We start from the raw sequence: 19,168 nt of genomic DNA, 5'->3' as shown, positions 1-19,168 counted from the left end.
ATGTATCAAAATCCTTGCCACATTGATCACAGCTATAAGGTTTCTCTCCAGTGTGCGTTCCCTCAAATGTACCATCAGGTTGCTTGAATGAGTAAACCCTTTCTCACATTGACCACAGCCATAAGGTTTCTCTCCTGTGTGTGTTTCTCGTGAATAGTCAGCTGGCTCGGGATGAAGTAAAACCCTTTCCCACATTGACCACAGCTGTAAGGTCTATCTCCTGTGTGTGTTCTCTGATGTGTTTTTTCAGGCTGCTTGGAACATTAAAACTCTTCCCACATCGATCACAGCTATAAGGTTTCTCACCAGTGTGTATTCTCTGGTGTATAGTCAGACTGCTAGATGTCACAAAATCTCTTCCCACATTGATCACAGCTATAAGGTTTCTCTCCTGTGTGTGTTTTCTGGTGTGCTTTCAGGCTGCTTGTAACACTAAAACTCTTCCCACATTGATCACAGCTATTAGGTTTCTCTCCTGTGTGGATTCGCAGATGTCTTTTAAGGTCAGCTGAAGAGGGGAATCTCTTCCCACAGTCAGAGCAGTGGTGAAGTTTCTTCCCTCTGGGTCTCTGCTGGTGTTTGAGGTGTTCTAATGTGGAGAGACTCTCCTCTGTCTCTTCAGCATCATGCTGTTGTTGAGGCTCCCCAGAGGATCCACAAAGGTCCCGTCTCTCTCCTGTGTGAACAACAAGGTCAGACAGATGGTTAAAGGCCCACAACAGCAGTAATCCACTGGTTATTTTAACTAAAAAGTGATGCACATGATGTTGTGTCCAAACTTGTTTAACAATTGTCTTAAGACAGAAGGGGCGGCAGGGTAGCCTAGTGGTTAGAGGGGGGGTCAGGTAGCCTATTGGTTAGAGGGAGGGGGGGTCAGGTAGCCTAGTGGTTAGAGGAGGCAGGGTAGCCAGTAGTGGTTAGAGCTTTGTACTAGTGACCCCAAAGGCTGCAAGTTCATATCCCCCGAGCTGACAAGGTACAAATCTGTCGTTTCTGCCCCTGAACAGGCAGTTAACCCACTGTTCTTAGGCCGTCATTGAAAATAAGAATTTGTTCTTAACTGACTTGCCTGGTTAAATAAAGGTAAAATATATTTTTTAAAGAATTTTCTTCTTCTTCGTTTTTTTTCTTTCTTCTCGGGCAAGCTGGAGGTGAGGCATCTGTTTCTCAAACTAGACATTTCTAATGTACCTGCCCAAGTAAAACTAATCCCATCCTAATAGGCTGTTTCCTGTTTCTCAAACTAGACATTCCTAATGTACCTGCTCACCCCAGTAAAACTAATCCCATCCTAATAGGGCTGTTTCTGTTTCTAAAACTAGACATTCCTAATGTACCTGCCCACCCCAGTAAAACTAATCCCATCCCAATTTTTTCCTCTGTTTCTCAAACTAGACATTCCTAATGTACCTGCCCACCCCAGTAAGGCAAACTAGACATTCCTAATGTACCTGCCCACCCAGTAAAACTAATCCCATCCTAATAGGCTGTTTCCTGTTTCTCAAACTAGACATTCCTAATGTACCTGCCCACCCCAGTAAAACTAATCCCATCCTGATAGGGCTGTTTCCTGTTTCTCAAACTAGATTTCTAATGTACCTGCCCACCCCAGTAAAAACTAATCCCATCCTAATATGGCTGTTTCCTGTTTCTCAAACTAGACATTCCTAATGTACCTGCCCACCCCAGTAAAACTAATCCCATCCTAATAGGGCTGTTTCCTCAAACTAGACATTTCTCAAACTGTTTACTGTTTCCTGTTTCTCAAACTAGACATTTCTAATGTACCTGACAGTAAAACTAATCCCATCCCATGGGCTGTTTCCTGTTTCTCAAACTAGACATTCCTAATGCTGCCACCCCAGTAAAACTAATCCCATCCTAATAGGGCTGTTTCCTGTTTCCTGCTTCTGCTGCTGCCTCCGCCGCATCCTGACCCAGTCTGTAATACCTACATGTTTAAACCACCATAATCCCTGTGCACAAGAACGCCAAGGTAACTGGTTTCAATGACTACTGCCCCCCGTAGCATTCACACGGTAGCCATGAAGTGCTTTGAAAGGCTGGTCAGTGGCTCACACCAACACCATTATCCAGAAACCCTTAGACCCACCTTACTGTATCTCCGCCTTCAACAAGACTAATATGATTGCATTCTCTATTGCACTCCACGACTGCCCTTTCCACTGGACAAAGGAACACCTACGTGAGAATGCTATTCATCGATTCACAGCTCAGCGTTCTCAACACCATAGTGCCCTCAAAGCTCATCACTAAGCTAAGGACCCCGGGGACGAGGGTTTCCTGGGATCTCTCTATTCATCGACTACAGCTCACGTCGCCAACACCATAGTGTCCTCAAAGCTCATCACTAAGCTAAGGACCCCGGGGACGAGGGGCTCTCTGGGATCTCTCTCTCTATTCATAGACTACAGCTCAGCGTTCAACACCATAGTGCCCTCAAAGCTCATCACTAAGCTAAGGACCCCGGGGACGAGGGGCTCTCTGGGATCCATCCGTCTTGGATGGTTTGTGACCTGGCAGTTGAGAGATTTGGGCCGGTGGCCAACAGGAGCTTGGTGAGAGATCTGTCGACGTTCCCTTGGGCGGGGGGCGCTTGACCCTGGTTGCTGCTGTGGGTCGCTCTGGATGGGAGTCTGCAAGATGACTGAGTGTAATGTAAATGTTGAGCGGCTCCATTTCTTTAAAAAAATAAATAATAATAATAATCTGCCATACTGATCCTCTACTTCCAAGTTCACCATCAACTGTATGGCAGCGCAACACTCCACCACCATCATTAAGCTGACAACCAGACGGTGGTAGGCCTGATCACAGATGATGATGAGACAGGCCAGGGAGGAGGTCAGAGACCTGACAGTGTGGTGCCAGGATAACAACCTCTTCCTCCAACGTATGGGCAAGACAAAAGGAGCTGATGGTGGACTACAGGAAACGGAGGGCCGAACTCGCCCCCATTCACATTGACATAACACACCAAGACAGTCGTGAAGAGGGGCACAACAAGCCTATTCCTCCTCAGGAGACTGAAAAGATTTGGCATGGGTCCTCAGATCCTCAAGGTTTTACAGCTGCACCATCGAGAGAGACATCCTGAATGGTTTCATCACTACCCTGGTATGGCAACTGCTTTCTCGGACTCCTACCACTTAAGCACTACAGAGGGTACTGCGTACGGCCCAGTGATCACTGGGGCCAAGCTTCCTGCATCCAGGACCTCTATACCAGGCGGTGTTAGAGGAAGGCTCCAAAATTGTCAAAAGACTCCAGCCACCCAAGTGACAGACAGTACTCTCCGCTACCGCACATTAAGCAGCACCCAGTGCCAAAGCCTGGGACCAAAAGGCTCCTGAACAGCTTCTACCCCCAAACCATAAGACCGCTGGACAGCTGCTCCACTGACTCTACCTGCACACTTACTACACTCTACCTGCACACTCACTACACTCTACCTGCACACTCACTACACTCTACCAGCACACTCACTACACTCTACCTGCACACTCACTACACCCTACCTGCACACTCACCACACTCTACCTGCACTCACCACACTCTACCAGCACACTCACTACACTCTGCCTGCAAACTCACTACACTCTGCCTGCACACTCACTAGACTCTACCCGCACACTCACTAGACTCTACCCCCACACTCACCAGACTCTACCCCCACACTGACCAGACTCTACCCCCACACTGACCAGACTCTACCCCCACACTGACCACACACTGACCAGACTCTACCCCCACACTGACCAGACTCTACCCCCACACTGACCAGACTCTACCCCCACACTGACCAGACTCTACACCCACACTGACCAGACTCTACCCACACACTGACCAGACTCTACACCCACACTGACCAGACTCTACACCCACACTGACCAGACTCTACACCCACACTGACCAGACTCTACCCCCACATCCTACACTGACACTCCCAACACAATACTACCACAGGAATGTAACGGTAGCAAAACATTATAATACACTACATGACACTACATGACCAACAGTACACTACATGACCAACAGTACACTACATGACCAACAGTACGTGGACACTACATGACCAACAGGACACTACATGGCCAACAGGACACTACATGGCCAACAGGACACTACATGGCCAACAGTACGTGGACACTACATGACCAACAGTATGCGGACACTACATGACCAACAGGACACTACATGACCAACAGGACACTACATGGCCAACAGTACGTGGACACTACATGACCAACAGTATGCGGACACTACATGACCAACAGTACGTGGACACTACATGACCAACAGGACACTACATGACCAACAGTATGCGGACACTACATGACCAACAGTATGTGGACACTACATGACCAACAGTATGTGGACACTACATGACCAACAGTATGTGGACACTACATGACCAACAGTATGTGGACACTACATGACCAACAGTATGTGGACACTACATGACCAACAGTATGTGGACACCTGCTCGTCGAACATCTCATTCCAAAATCATGGGCATTAATATGCAGTTGTGTGCAGGCAAGTCAAGCTCTTCCACACCGTACCTCGACAAACCATTTCTGTTTGGACTTGGCTTTATGCACAAGGGAATTGTCATGCTGAAACAGGAAAGGGTCAAACTGTTGCTACGGATTTGGAAGCACAGAATGTGCTAGAATGTCGTTGTATGCTGTAGCATTAACATGTCCCTTCACTGGAACTAAAGGGGCCTGATCCATGAAAACAGCCCCAGATCATTATTCCTCTTTCCACCAAACTTTACAGTTGGAACTATGCATTCAGGCAGGTAGCACCCGCTAAAACCAGATTTGTCCGTCAAGAATGAATCACACTTCACCAGCTGGCAGTCCGATGCTCCAGAATCACCTGGCAGTCCGATGCTCCAGAATCACCTGGCAGTCCGATGCTCCAGAATTACCTGGCAGTCCGATGCTCCAGAATCAGCTGGCAGTCCGATGCTCCAGAATCACCTGGCAGTCCGATGCTCCAGAATTACCTGGCAGTCCGATGCTCCAGAATCACCTGGCAGTCCGATGCTCTAGAATCACCTGGCAGTCCGATGCTCCAGAATTACCTGGCAGTCCGATGCTCCAGAATCACCTGGCAGTCCGATGCTCCAGAATCACCTGGCAGTCCGATGCTCTAGAATCACCTGGCAGTCCGATGCTCCAGAATTACCTGGCAGTCCGATGCTCCAGAATCACCTGGCAGTCCGATGCTCCAGAGTCCAATGGCGGAAACCTTTACACCACTTAGGCCGATGCGTGGCATTGCGCGTGGTGATCTCGGGGCTCGTGTGCGGCTGTCCGGCCGTCCGAGGCAGTTTGGAACACGCTTCAGCACTCGGCCTTCCCGTTCTGTGAGCTTGTGTGGCCTACCACTTTGCAGCTGATCCGTTGTTGCTCTTAGACGTTTCCACTTCACAATAAAAACACTTACAGTGGACCAGGGAAGCTCTAGCAGGGCAGAAATTTGACAAAACTGACTTGTTGGAAAGGTGGCATCCTATGACGGTGCCACGTTTTAAAGTCACTGAGCTCTTCAGTAAGGTCATTCTACTGCCAATGTTTGTCTATGGAGATTGCATGGCGGTGTGCTCAATTTTATACACCAGTCAGCAACGGGTGTGGCTGAAATAGCTGAATCCACTAATTTGAAGTGTGAACACATTTGTATATGTAGTGTATTTGCAACTGCTTGACCAAAAAATATTAGTCAACAAAACAGCCTATCGACCAAAGAATCGGCCAGCCGACTACAGGCCTATAAAAAAGTGGGGAAAAATTGCCAGAATATTATACAATTTGACTTAACAGCTGTAACAACTTGACCCCCACAGGAAATCTACACTGGCAGTTATAAATTATGCTATATTTCATAGGAACCTGTTTAAACTATCATTATGGCATCATGGATGAATTATAGAATATACTATATCCTAGGAACCTGGTTAAACTATCATTATGACATCATGGATGAATTCTAGAATATACTATATATCCTAGGAACCTGGTTAAACTATCATTATGACATCATGGATGAATTCTAGAATATACTATATATCCTAGGAACCTGGTTAAACTATCATTATGACATCATGGATGAATTCTAGAATAAATGAACCTTCTAGAATATACTATATACTATATATCCTAGACAATTTGACCCCCACAGGAAATCTACACTGGCAGTTATAGAAATACACATTTACTATATCATTCTTGAAGAATATAACTTATAAATGCCTCAAATGTCAACTGTATTACCATCAGAAACCAAAACATAAGCTCCACCGTAACGTAATTCCACCACTGTTTTGTTAATGAGATGATGGATGGGGCTGGAGAAACGTAACTACTCAAATTCATAGACAGACCTATGGATGCAAGGACTGACCATCCATTATATCAACATTATAGTTTTAACCATGTTGAAGCTATTCAGTGTTGATTTACATTGTTTATAAACATTATAGTAAAAGCTTATTTAGGGTTCTGATGGGGTACAACAGTTGAACTCAGCTCATGAGGCATGTGTTATATTCTTCAAGAACCAATGGCTATAAATAAATAATTGAAAAGTCCAAATATGGATGTTGTAATTGCAGATATCCCCTTTAACACCAAACATCAGTTCAACAATTGCAGAGTTTGTGGCTCTGTTTATAAGACAGTACTTACTAGTGTAAATCGAGGAACGGTTTCTCAGAAGCATCTTACTGCTAAGTTCACCGTTAGAACCATTGGACGCTTTAAAGATGCGTTTGAGAAACCGGGCCCAGATATCCAGTGTCCTCCTCTTCTTCTTCCTCCTTTTTCGATGTGACAGCCATCTCCCCTCCTCCTCTTTCACTCCAAAAAAACTGCATCCTCCTCTTTCTCTTCCTCCTCTTCTTTTACTGTAACATCCTCCTCTTCTTTCACTGAAACGTCTTTATCAACCGCTACTTGTTTTTGTATTGTGACATCCTCTTCTTCCTTCTCCTCTTTCACGACAATGTTCAGCCACAGACCCTCTTTCTCCGTCCAGCAGACCTCTTCTTTAGAAGGAGAGAAGCTTAGTGAACTCATCGTCGGAGATGTTAGCTAGGTAGGCTAATGCTAACTTAACCAGCCTGCTAGCTGACCAAGCTTGAACAAAAACAACACCGTAAATATGAAATTAAATTGGATCAAATTTAATTGGATAACTAACTAGACGATATGCGTGTGTTTAAAACACAGTGGCTAATATACACGAAAGCGTCTAAAGAGCTTTATTGGTTCGTCTATTTTGTCTATCAAGCTACCGAGGTGTCTGACTAACTGTTGCTGCTGTTGAAAGAAGAGTTCCGTCCACTTCATTATACGTCACACCAGCAGCATCGCCTTAAATTCCCAGACCGCCATCTGCTGACTGGAGTGGGTAACGCAGTTGAGTAAAAATTTATTTTATTTTAGTCTATTTAGTATATTAGTCTATTTTATTTTCAGACAAAATGCTAAAGCGCAGGAAGAAATTAGTCAAGGAAGTGAAGTCTCCGGAGGCATGCAGAGGCCAAATTGAGCTCCATTCCGCATTGCTGTGTGCTTCTTAGGATTTTGTATCAATGCGGAGAGGGCATTGTATGTATAGCTCTGCATTGACATGATTGGTTTAAGGCAGGCGAGGGCGGGGACACAACCTCACAAACTCAATTCCTTGACAACTTTCTTGACAACAGCGCTGCTCTGCGAAGCACGAGAAGTATGACACTTTTGTTGGATAATCTATCTATCTATCTATCTATCTATCTATCTATCTATCTATCTATCTATCTATCTATTTATATTTATATTTATATATATTTATTTATTGTCGGTTATATATAAAGCCCTGCAGAACTGATCGATTTCCGCTAGATGTAAACGCTGCAGTCAAAATGTGCTATATTTTAAAATATCATGAAAACAAAAATGTAAGGTTTGGTATTAGGGTTAGCAGTATGGTTAAGATTAGGCATTAGGGTTAGCAGTATGGTTAAGGTTAGGGTAATTTAAGGTTGGGGTTAGGGCATTAGGGTTAGGGTTAGCAGTATGGTTAAGGTTGGGGGTTAGGCATTAGGGTTAGCAGTATGCGTAAAGTTAAATCAGATTTTATGACTGTGTTACTAGCCTGTGCCTCTTAAGGGAAAGTCATCTGAAAGTAATCCGATTACGTTACTGAGTTTGGGTAATCCAAAGGTTGTTACCGAATTTCAATGAATGAACATTTAAACTGATCAACGCTCTCTTTATATAACGGACTTGTTGACTGATTGATCCATTCTACCTTCCATCCTGAAAGGAATTTTATAATATCTGTACATTATAGGAACACTTGTAATTACAAAAGCACAATGATGAATATAAGGTAAGGTCTGGGACAAGGTAGGCATTAGGGTTAGCAGTTAGCCATTAGGGTTAGCAGTTAGCCATTAGGGTTAGCAGTGTGGTTAAGGTTATAGATATTATGACTGTGGTACTAAGTTGAACCTCTTGAGGAGAAAGGAATCTAAAAGTAATCAGATTACATTAGTGAGTTTGGGGAATCCAACAGTTATGTTACTGATGACACTTTTAGACAGGTAACTAGTAACCAACAGATTACATTTAGAAAGTAATCAGATTACATTAGTGAGTTTGGGGAATCCAACAGTTATGTTACTGATGACACTTTTAGACAGGTAACTAGTAACTAACAGATTACATTTAGAAAGTAACCTACCCAACCCTGGATACAGTATAAAGTCTCTCCATGGGTGGGAGATGATCAACACTCTCTTTATATTACTGACTTGTTGACTGATTGATCCATTCATCCTTCCATCCCTCCTCAGCCTTCCTCTCCTCTGAAGACCCAGTGAGGGTGGAGCTCAGTCAGAGAGCTGTTGAGGGACTGGTTAGGAAGAACACTTCTACAGCCAGAGAGTGAGAGGTCAAAGATGGTAAATTTATGTCCCCTTAGCGGTTCATCACGTAAGCAAAAGGTAATATGTTCCATCATCCATGTTTATTTACATTAGTACAAATTGTCCACTGATATTGGTGTAATTTCTCACCAGTTTGGCTGTATTTGGCACATTCATTTGTTGAGGGACTGGTTAGGAAGAACACTTCTACAGCCAGAGAGGTGAGAGGTCAAAGATGTTAAATATTTATGTTCCCTTAATGGTTCATCACATAAGCAAAAGGTAATATGTTCCATCATCCATGTTTATTTACATTAGTACAAATTGTCCACTGATATTGGTGTAATTTCTCACCCCTTTGGCTGTATGAAGTTAATTTCCCCTCAGGCACATTCATTTGTTGAGGGACTGGTTAGGAAGAACACTTCTACAGCCAGAGAGGTGAGAGGTCACACAATTCTCCCATGTTATCTGGTGTCCTGTGTGAACTTAAGGCTTCCTCCTAATTTTCCCTCTCTCTCTGGGGACCTGAGCCCTAGGACCATGCCTCAGGACTACTTGGCCTGATGACTCCTTGCAGTCCCCAGTCCACCTGGTTGTGCTGCTGCTCCAATTGTAACTGTTCTGGCTGCGGCTATGCAACCCTGAACTGTTCACCAAACGTGCTACCTTGTCCCAGACCTGCTGTTTCGACCCTCTCTCTACCGCACCTGTTGTTTCGACCTCAGACTGCTCAGCTAACTACAGATCTTGGTTCGATACCCGGCTGTGCCACAGCCGGACGCGACCGGGGACCCACGAGGCGACACACAAAGCGTCGTCCGGGTTAGGGAGGGGTTTGGCCGGTTGGGATATCCTTGTCCCATTGTGCTCTAGCGACTCCTGTGGTGGTGAAGATCGTTTACATTCTGTTAGAACACTTTATTGTTAAATCTGTGGGAGACCACTTCAAGCCCCTGGTAGAACCAGGGGTGGTGTTCACCTCTCCACCACGCCTTCAGCAGGCTGGAAAAGTGGGATTGATCTGTTTGTTCCATTTTGTTTCAGTTTTCAGGAGTTGAATCCTTTGACGTATTGTTGATTAAAAAATAAATAATTTTCAACATAAATGTACTGGATTGGTTGAAAGCTGATACTAGCTGATACTAAAGTTATATACTATTTTGACACGGTGGAAGATATACTGAATTGATATGGTTTATTGTACTAAAATGGACCAAGATGTGTTGATTTTGCACATATTTGTTGATTGGTCGGCCATTGGGTTAATTTGTTTTGCAATATGTTCAAATCAAATCCAGCTTTATTTATACAGAACATTTCAGACATGGATGCAACACAATGCGTAATAAAAACACTATGAAAATAAAAACTGAAATATTTACAACACAACAAACATAAGAGCATAGAAAAACTAAAGAATAACAATAAAACTGAGACTAATGATCATTCTAAGGAAAAGACATTGATTAAAATAGTAAGAATATGATGTAATATCCAACCAGAAATAGAAGCTAGTTTTACTACATTGTTAGTAAACAATATAATTGTACCAATAAAATTCAGTTAGTCGCATAAATTGTGATTACTAAATGTTACATTACTTTGAAATATTATGAAATATAAAAACCGAATATACTCTGTTAATGTATTGGACATAATAGTCTTATTTTCAACGTCTTTTCAACAACATTTTGACAGGTGGGATAGCCGATGTCAAAACAATTTTAACGTGTAAAAATAATAACCAATATGCAGAAACAGTTTGTGATACATTGAAAACCTAAACATAATATTTACTATCGAAACAAACGTGTTCCACATGTTAATCACATCTCTTGTATTTTTTTAAACGAGCACCTTATGAACTGCACAAGTACCAACAACGCTGTCGTTTTGACAAGTTGCAAATACATCACTGATATCAATTAGGGGGAAATTAGGTTGTAGGTGCTGTTGAAACTAACACAACTTAAACAAACACATGGAAATGGGAGATATATTTCACCTCACTGGTTAGACGACAACCTGCACAAAACAGTCAGCTACATGTTGGAGGGATGCACTTAATCGTCATTACTCATATCGATATCACGTTGAAATCAATTGGGCGAGAGGGGAGAGATGAGGTTTCACGTCCTGTTAAAACAGCTAAAAAACACACGGAATGTGGGAATAAGGTGTAAATCCATCGGGGCGGCCATAGTGGTTAGAGCGTTGGACTAGTAACCGGAAAGTTGCGAGTTCAAAACCCCCGAGCTGACAAGGTACAAATCTGTCGTTCTGCCCCTGAACAGGCAGTTAACCCACTGTTCCCAGGCCGTCATTGAAAATAAGAATGTGTTCTTAACTGACTTGCCTGGTTAAATAAAGGTAATCCCTGGTTAGAGGACAACTTGTAGAAAACAGCTCGCTACATTTTTGGAGTGTTGCAGTTTGATTCAAGTAGGTCACCAACTCGGGAAGTGAAACGCAACACTTTATTTGTGTTAATGTTAATCATATAAATACTACTCTTTCAATTCAGAGCCTGTAGTTTTCTAATATCCATATCATGCTGAAATGATTAAAATACTCCTTCTACTATGTTAAAGCATTCTACATTATGACATCATTAGAACACTCCTACTACAATGTTAAAGCATTATACATTATGACATCATTAGAACACTCCTACCAATGTTAAAGCATTCTACATTATGACATCATTAGAACACTCCTACTACAATGTTAAAGCATTCTACATTGTGACATCATTTCATTGATATCATGAAACAAGTCCTTCATGTATGTACTTTCTGATGTTTAATCAGAGCTCTTTACCAGCGTAATTCTTGCCACATTGATCACAGCTATGAGGTTTCTCTGTGTGTTCTCTGGTGGGCTATCAGGATATTTGCCTGAGTAAACATCTTCCCAAATATGTACTTAATTTCACCTTTATTTAACCAGGCAAGCCAGTTATGAACTAATTCTTATTTTCAATGACGGCCTAGGAACAGTGGGTTAACTGCCTTGTTCAGGGGCAGAACGACAGATTTGTACCATGTCAGCTCGGGGATTCGAACTTGCATTGATTACAGCCACAAGATTTCTATCCTGTGTGTGTTCTTTGGTGTGATATCATGTTCCTTGAGTGAGTAAAACTCCTCCCACATTGATCACAGCTATAAGGCTTTTCTCCTGTGTGTGTTTTCTCGTGTGATTTTAAATTTTGGGACGAAACAAAACTCTTTCCACAGTCAGAGCAGTGGTAAGGTTTCTCTCCTGTGTGTATTCTCTGGTGTATAGTCAGCTGGCTAAATGAAGTAAAACTCTTCCCACATTGATCACAGCTATAAGGTTTCTCTCCAGTGTGCGTTCTCAAATGTACCATCAGGTTGCTTGAGTGACTAAATCTCTTCCCACATTGATCACAGCTATAAGGCTTCTCACCTGTGTGTGTTTTCTGGTGTGATTTTAAATATTGTGAAGAAACAAAACATTTTCCACAGTCAGAGCAGTGGTAAGGTTTCCCTATTGTGTGTGTTCTCTTGTGTGATTTTAAATATTGGGAAGAAACAAAACTCCTTCCACAGTCAGAGCAGTGGTAAGGTTTCTCTCCTGTGTGTATTCTCTGGTGTATAGTCAGTTGGTTAGATGTAGTAAAACTCTTCCCACACCGATCACAGCTATAAGGTTTCTCTCCTGTGTGTGTTCTCTGGTGTGTAGTCAGAATGCTAGATGTAACAAAACTCTTCCCACATTGATCACAACTATACGATTTCTCTCTGGTGTGTGTTTTGTGGTGTGCTTTCAGGCTGCTTGTAACACTAAAACTCTTCCCACATTGATTACAGCTATTCGGTTTCTCTCCTGTATGTATTCTCTGATGTCTTTTGAGGTCTGCTGAAGAGGTAAACCTCTTCCCACAGTCAGAGCAGCAGTGATGTCTTCCTGTGTGAATTCTCTGGTGTACTTTTAGTGAATCTGATCTTGAATAACTCTTCCCACAGTCAGAGCAGCGGTGAAGTTCTTCCCTGTGGGTTTCCGTTGGTGTTTCTTGAGGTGTTCTGATCTGGAGAGACTCTTCTCTGCCTCGTCAGCATCATGCTGTTGTTGAGGCTCCCCAGAGGATCCACTATAGTCCCGTCTCTCTCCTGTGTGAACAACAAAGTCAGACAGATGGTTAAAGGCCCACAGCAGAAATACACTGTTTATATGAGCTTAAGGTGATGCCCATGATTGTGTACAACAATTTACGTCTGTAATTCATGTTTAAAAAAGCTTTTAACTTTTCTATGGGCAGGTGGGATGGTAGCATCCCACCTGGTCAACATCCGGTGAAATTGCAGAGCACGAAATTCAAACTGAAGAATTATAAATATTTAACTTTCATAAAATCACAAGTGTAACACATCAAAATAAAGCTTAACTTCTAATCCAGCCGCTGTGTCAGATTTCAAAAAGGCTTTACGGCGAAAGCAAACCGTGCGATTATCTGCGGACAGCGCCCCGCATACAAAAGCATGAAAAACATGTTTCAACCTGGCAGGTGCCAGAAAGTTAGAATAAATGCCTTTGATGATCTTCTTCTGTTGGCACTCCAAAAGGTCCCAGATACATCACAAATGGTCCTTTTGTTCGATGATGTCCTTTATATCCATAAAAACTCAGTTTAGCTGGCGCTTCAGTCAATAATCCATAATAATAATCCATATATATATATGAGAGAGATGTTATCTAGTTATGGATGTGGTATGTATTTGTAGTATATCTGTAATCCAGTTGTAGTATATCTGTTATCTAGTTCTAGTTGCAGTATATCTGTTATCCAGTTGTAGTATATCAGTTATCTAGTTCTAGTATATCTGTTATCTAGTTGTAGTTTATCTGTTATCTAGTTGCAGTATATCTGTTATCTCGTTGCAGTATATGTGTTATCTAGTTGCAGTATATCTGTTATCTAGTTCTAGTTGCAGTATATCTGTTATCTCGTTGCAGTATATCTGTTATCCAGTTGTAGTATATCAGTTATCTAGTTCTAGTATATCTGTTATCTAGTTGCAGTGTATCTGTTATCTAGTTGCAGTATATCTGTTATCTCGTTGCAGTATATCAGTTATCTAGTTGCAGTATATCTGTTATCTAGTTGCAGTATATCTGTTATCTAGTTTCAGCAGTATATCTGTTATCTAGTTTCAGCAGTATATCTGTTATCTAGTTTCAGCAGTATATCTGTTATCTAGTTTCAGCAGTATATCTGTTATCTAGTTTCAGCAGTATATCTGTTATCTAGTTGCAGTATATCTGTTATCTAGTTGCAGTATATCTGTTATCTAGTTGCAGTATATCTGTTATCCAGTTGCAGTATATCTGTTATCTAGTTCTAGTTGCAGTATATCTGTTATCTAGTTGCAGTATATCAGTTATCTAGTTGTAGTATATCTGTTATCTAGTTGTAGTATATCAGTTATCTAGTTGTAGTATATCTGTTATCTAGTTGCAGTATATCTGTTATCTAGTTGCAGTATATCTGTTATCTAGTTGCAGTATATCTGTTATCCAGTTGCAGTATATCTGTTATCCAGTTGCAGTATATCTGTTATCCAGTTGCAGTATATCTGTTATCTAGTTGTAGTATATCTGTTATCTAGTTGCAGTATATCTGTTATCTAGTTGCAGTATATCTGTTATCCAGTTGCAGTATATCTGTTATCTAGTTGCAGTATATCTGTTATCTAGTTGCAGTATATCTGTTATCCAGTTGCAGTATATCTGTTATCCAGTTGCAGTATATCTGTTATCTAGTTGCAGTATATCTGTTATCTAGTTGCAGTATATCTGTTATCTAGTTGCAGTATATCTGTTATCTAGTTGCAGTATATCTGTTATCTAGTTGCAGTATATCTGTTATCCAGTTGCAGTATATCTGTTATCCAGTTGCAGTATATCTGTTATCTAGTTCTAGTTGCAGTATATCTGTTATCTAGTTGCAGTATATCTGTTATCTAGTTGTAGTATATCTGTTATCTAGTTGTAGTATATCAGTTATCTAGTTGTAGTATATCTGTTATCTAGTTGCAGTATATCTGTTATCTAGTTGCAGTATATCTGTTATCTAGTTGCAGTATATCTGTTATCTAGTTCTAGTTGCAGTATATCAGTTATCTAGTTGCAGTATATCTGTTATCTAGTTGCAGTATATCTGTTATCTAGTTGCAGTATATCTGTTATCTAGTTGCAGTATATCTGTTATCTCGTTGCAGTATATCTGTTATCCAGTTGCAGTATATCTGTTATCCAGTTGTAGTATATCTGTTATCTAGTTCTAGTTGCAGTATATCTGTTATCTAGTTCTAGTTGCAGTATATCAGTTATCTAGTTGCAGTATATCAGTTATCTAGATGTAGTATATCAGTTATCTAGTTGTAGTATATCTGTTATCTCATTGCAGTATATCTGTTATCCAGTTGCAGTATATCTGTTATCCAGTTGCAGTATATCTGTTATCCAGTTGCAGTATATCTGTTATCCAGTTGCAGTATATCTGTTATCTAGTTCTAGTTGCAGTATATCTGTTATCTAGTTGCAGTATATCTGTTATCTAGTTGCAGTATATCTGTTATCTAGTTGCAGTATATCTGTTATCTAGTTGCAGTATATCTGTTATCTAGTTGCAGTATATCTGTTATCTAGTTGCAGTATATCTGTTATCCAGTTGCAGTATATCTGTTATCTAGTTGCAGTATATCTGTTATCTAGTTGCAGTATATCTGTTATCTAGTTCTAGTTGCAGTATATCTGTTATCTAGTTGCAGTATATCTGTTATCTAGTTGCAGTATATCTGTTATCCAGTTGCAGTATATCTGTTATCCAGTTGTAGTATATCTGTTATCCAGTTGCAGTATATCTGTTATCTAGTTGCAGTATATCTGTTATCTAGTTGCAGTATATCTGTTATCTAGTTCTAGTTGCAGTATATCTGTTATCTAGTTGCAGTATATCTGTTATCTAGTTGTAGTATATCTGTTATCCAGTTGCAGTATATCTGTTATCCAGTTGCAGTATATCTGTTATCTAGTTCTAGTTGCAGTATATCAGTTATCTAGTTGCAGTATATCTGTTATCTAGTTGCAGTATATCTGTTATCTCGTTGCAGTATATCTGTTATCCAGTTGCAGTATATCTGTTATCTAGTTCTAGTTGCAGTATATCAGTTATCTAGTTGCAGTATATCAGTTATCTAGATGTAGTATATCAGTTATCTAGTTGTAGTATATCTGTTATCTCATTGCAGTATATCTGTTATCCAGTTGCAGTATATCTGTTATCCAGTTGCATTATATCTGTTATCTAGTTCTAGTTGCAGTATATCAGTTATCTAGTTGCAGTATATCTGTTATCTAGTTGCAGTATATCTGTTATCTAGTTGCAGTATATCTGTTATCTAGTTGCAGTATATCTGTTATCTCGTTGCAGTATATCTGTTATCCAGTTGCAGTATATCTGTTATCCAGTTGCAGTATATCTGTTATCTAGTTCTAGTTGCAGTATATCTGTTATCTAGTTCTAGTTGCAGTATATCAGTTATCTAGTTGCAGTATATCAGTTATCTAGATGTAGTATATCAGTTATCTAGTTGTAGTATATCTGTTATCTCATTGCAGTATATCTGTTATCCAGTTGCAGTATATCTGTTATCCAGTTGCAGTATATCTGTTATCTAGTTCTAGTTGCAGTATATCTGTTATCTAGTTGCAGTATATCTGTTATCCAGTTGTAGTATATCTGTTATCTAGTTGCAGTATATCTGTTATCTAGTTGCAGTATATCTGTTATCTAGTTGCAGTATATCTGTTATCTAGTTGCAGTATATCTGTTATCCAGTTGTAGTATATCTGTTATCCAGTTGCAGTATATCTGTTATCCAGTTGCAGTATATCTGTTATCCAGTTGCAGTATATCTGTTATCTAGTTCTAGTTGCAGTATATCTGTTATCTAGTTGTAGTATATCTGTTATCTAGTTGCAGTATATCTGTTATCTAGTTGCAGTATATCTGTTATCTAGTTGCAGTATATCTGTTATCTAGTTGCAGTATATCTGTTATCCAGTTGCAGTATATCTGTTATCCAGTTGCAGTATATCTGTTATCCAGTTGCAGTATATCTGTTATCTAGTTCTAGTTGCAGTATATCTGTTATCTAGTTGCAGTATATCTGTTATCTAGTTGCAGTATATCTGTTATCTAGTTGCAGTATATCAGTTATCCAGTTGTAGTATATCTGTTATCCAGTTGTAGTATATCTGTTATCTAGTTGCAGTATATCTGTTATCTAGTTGCAGTATATCTGTTATCTAGTTCTATTTGCAGTATATCAGTTATCTAGTTGCAGCATATCTGTTATCTAGTTGCAGTATATCTGTTATCCAGTTGCAGTATATCTGTTATCCAGTTGCAGTATATCTGTTATCCAGTTGCAGTATATCTGTTATCCAGTTGCAGTATATCTGTTATCTAGTTCTAGTTGCAGTATATCTGTTATCTAGTTCTAGTTGCAGTATATCTGTTATCCAGTTGCAGTATATCTGTTATCCAGTTGCAGTATATCTGTTATCTAGTTCTAGTTGCAGTATATCTGTTATCTAGTTCTAGTTGCAGTATATCTGTTATCTAGTTCTAGTTGCAGTATATCTGTTATCTAGTTCTAGTTGCAGTATATCTGTTATCTAGTTCTAGTTGCAGTATATCTGTTATCTAGTTCTAGTTGCAGTATATCTGTTATCTAGTTGTAGTATATCAGTTATCTAGTTGCAGTATATCAGTTATCTAGTTGCAGTATATCTGTTATCTAGTTGCAGTATATCTGTTATCTAGTTGCAGTATATCTGTTATCTAGTTGTAGTATATCTGTTATCTAGTTGTAGTATATCAGTTATCTAGTTGTAGTATATCTGTTATCTAGTTGCAGTATATCTGTTATCTAGTTGCAGTATATCTGTTATCTAGTTGCAGTATATCTGTTATCTAGTTCTAGTTGCAGTATATCTGTTATCTAGTTGTAGTATATCTGTTATCTAGTTGCAGTATATCTGTTATCTAGTTGCAGTATATCTGTTATCTAGTTGTAGTATATCTGTTATCTAGTTGCAGTATATCTGTTATCTAGTTGTAGTATATCAGTTTAGTTTTAGTTTATTTTATTTTTACAGGGACAGTGCACATTAATCAACGTTTCAGTAAAAGTGCCGGTTTTAGCCAGCCGGCTAATTTTCAACCGCAGTCCCTGGGCAGGTTATTAAAAACAATTACAATATAGACAATAGCACCATAGACATAGCAACATAGGACAAGCAAGACATAGCATACAGACAGAGCAACATAGAACAAAAAGCAGCAAGACAAAATTCATAAAAGCAACAAAGTGTTTCCATACCTCACAAGCTACAGACAACATGGAAAGCGGCAACACACAGCTAGGGACCATGTTCACAAATCTGATTGACCTGTAGCCATGTCTTCAAGCATTTTGTGAAAGTGTGATATGTGGTGAGGTTATGTGTGTCTGATGGCAGTGTATTCCAGACATGGGAAGCTCTCACAGAGAATGCAGATTTACTAAAGGTGCTTTTCCTTAGGGGAACTATACAGTCACCTCTCATGGCAGACCTTGTGGATCTGCTGCCATATGTCTGGGTTTTCTGTTTAACAAAAATATTGAGTGGAGGGGGAGCCAGGCCATTAAGGATCTTGAATACAAGACATGCGTCGGTGTATTGCACAAGATTTTCCCAACTCAAGAGCTCATGTTTTCTAAGGATGTGTTCAGTTATCAGTTATCTAGTTGCAGTATATCAGTTATCTAGTTCTAGTTGCAGTATATCAGTTATCTAGTTGCAGTATATCTGTTATCTAGTTGCAGTATATCTGTTATCTAGTTCTAGTTGCAGTATATCAGTTATCTAGTTGCAGTATATCTGTTATCCAGTTGCAGTATATCTGTTATCTAGTTCTAGTTGCAGTATATCTGTTATCTAGTTCTAGTTGTAGTATATCTGTTATCTAGTTCTAGTTGCAGTATATCTGTTATCTAGTTCTAGTTGTAGTATATCTGTTATTTAGTTGTAGTATATCTGTTATCTAGTTGTAGTATATCTGTTATCTAGTTGCAGTATATCTGTTATCTAGTTGTAGTATATCTGTTATCTAGTTGTAGTATATCAGTTATCTAG

General features: G+C 40.1%; 2 protein-coding genes across 2 annotated transcripts; both read right to left on the bottom strand.

The window, feature by feature from the left end:
- Positions 1-266: 266 nt before the first annotated feature.
- LOC127921828 (zinc finger protein 22-like) lies at positions 267-6,865 on the bottom strand. Its single transcript, XM_052505421.1, has 2 exons — positions 6,726-6,865; positions 267-676 (listed from the first exon to the last, which is right to left on the bottom strand). The coding sequence occupies exons 1-2, from the start codon at positions 6,757-6,759 to the stop codon at positions 339-341; spliced, it is 372 nt and encodes a 123-aa protein (XP_052361381.1). The 5' UTR covers positions 6,760-6,865; the 3' UTR covers positions 267-338.
- A 4,891-nt stretch (positions 6,866-11,756) lies between these two features.
- Positions 11,757-13,272, bottom strand: LOC127921829 (zinc finger protein 180-like). The gene is made up of 2 exons (XM_052505422.1): positions 13,262-13,272; positions 11,757-12,972 (listed from the first exon to the last, which is right to left on the bottom strand). The coding sequence occupies exons 1-2, from the start codon at positions 13,270-13,272 to the stop codon at positions 12,048-12,050; spliced, it is 936 nt and encodes a 311-aa protein (XP_052361382.1). The 3' UTR covers positions 11,757-12,047.
- Between the last annotated feature and the right edge of the window lie 5,896 nt (positions 13,273-19,168).

The sequence above is a fragment of the Oncorhynchus keta genome, unplaced genomic scaffold (genome assembly GCF_023373465.1).
Source record: "Oncorhynchus keta strain PuntledgeMale-10-30-2019 unplaced genomic scaffold, Oket_V2 Un_contig_2374_pilon_pilon, whole genome shotgun sequence".
Taxonomy (NCBI): Eukaryota; Metazoa; Chordata; class Actinopteri; order Salmoniformes; family Salmonidae; genus Oncorhynchus; species Oncorhynchus keta.
This window is presented reverse-complemented; position numbering and strand designations above follow the sequence as displayed.

Excerpts from the sequence above, each read along its gene's own strand:
- LOC127921828 (XM_052505421.1), bottom strand. The coding sequence starts at position 6,759 with ATGCTTCTGAGAAACCGTTCCTCGATTTACACTA. Across the intron at positions 677-6,725 it reads CCGTTCCTCGATTTACACTA|GAGAGAGACGGGACCTTTGT; the intron begins GTAAGTACTGTC and ends TTGTTCACACAG.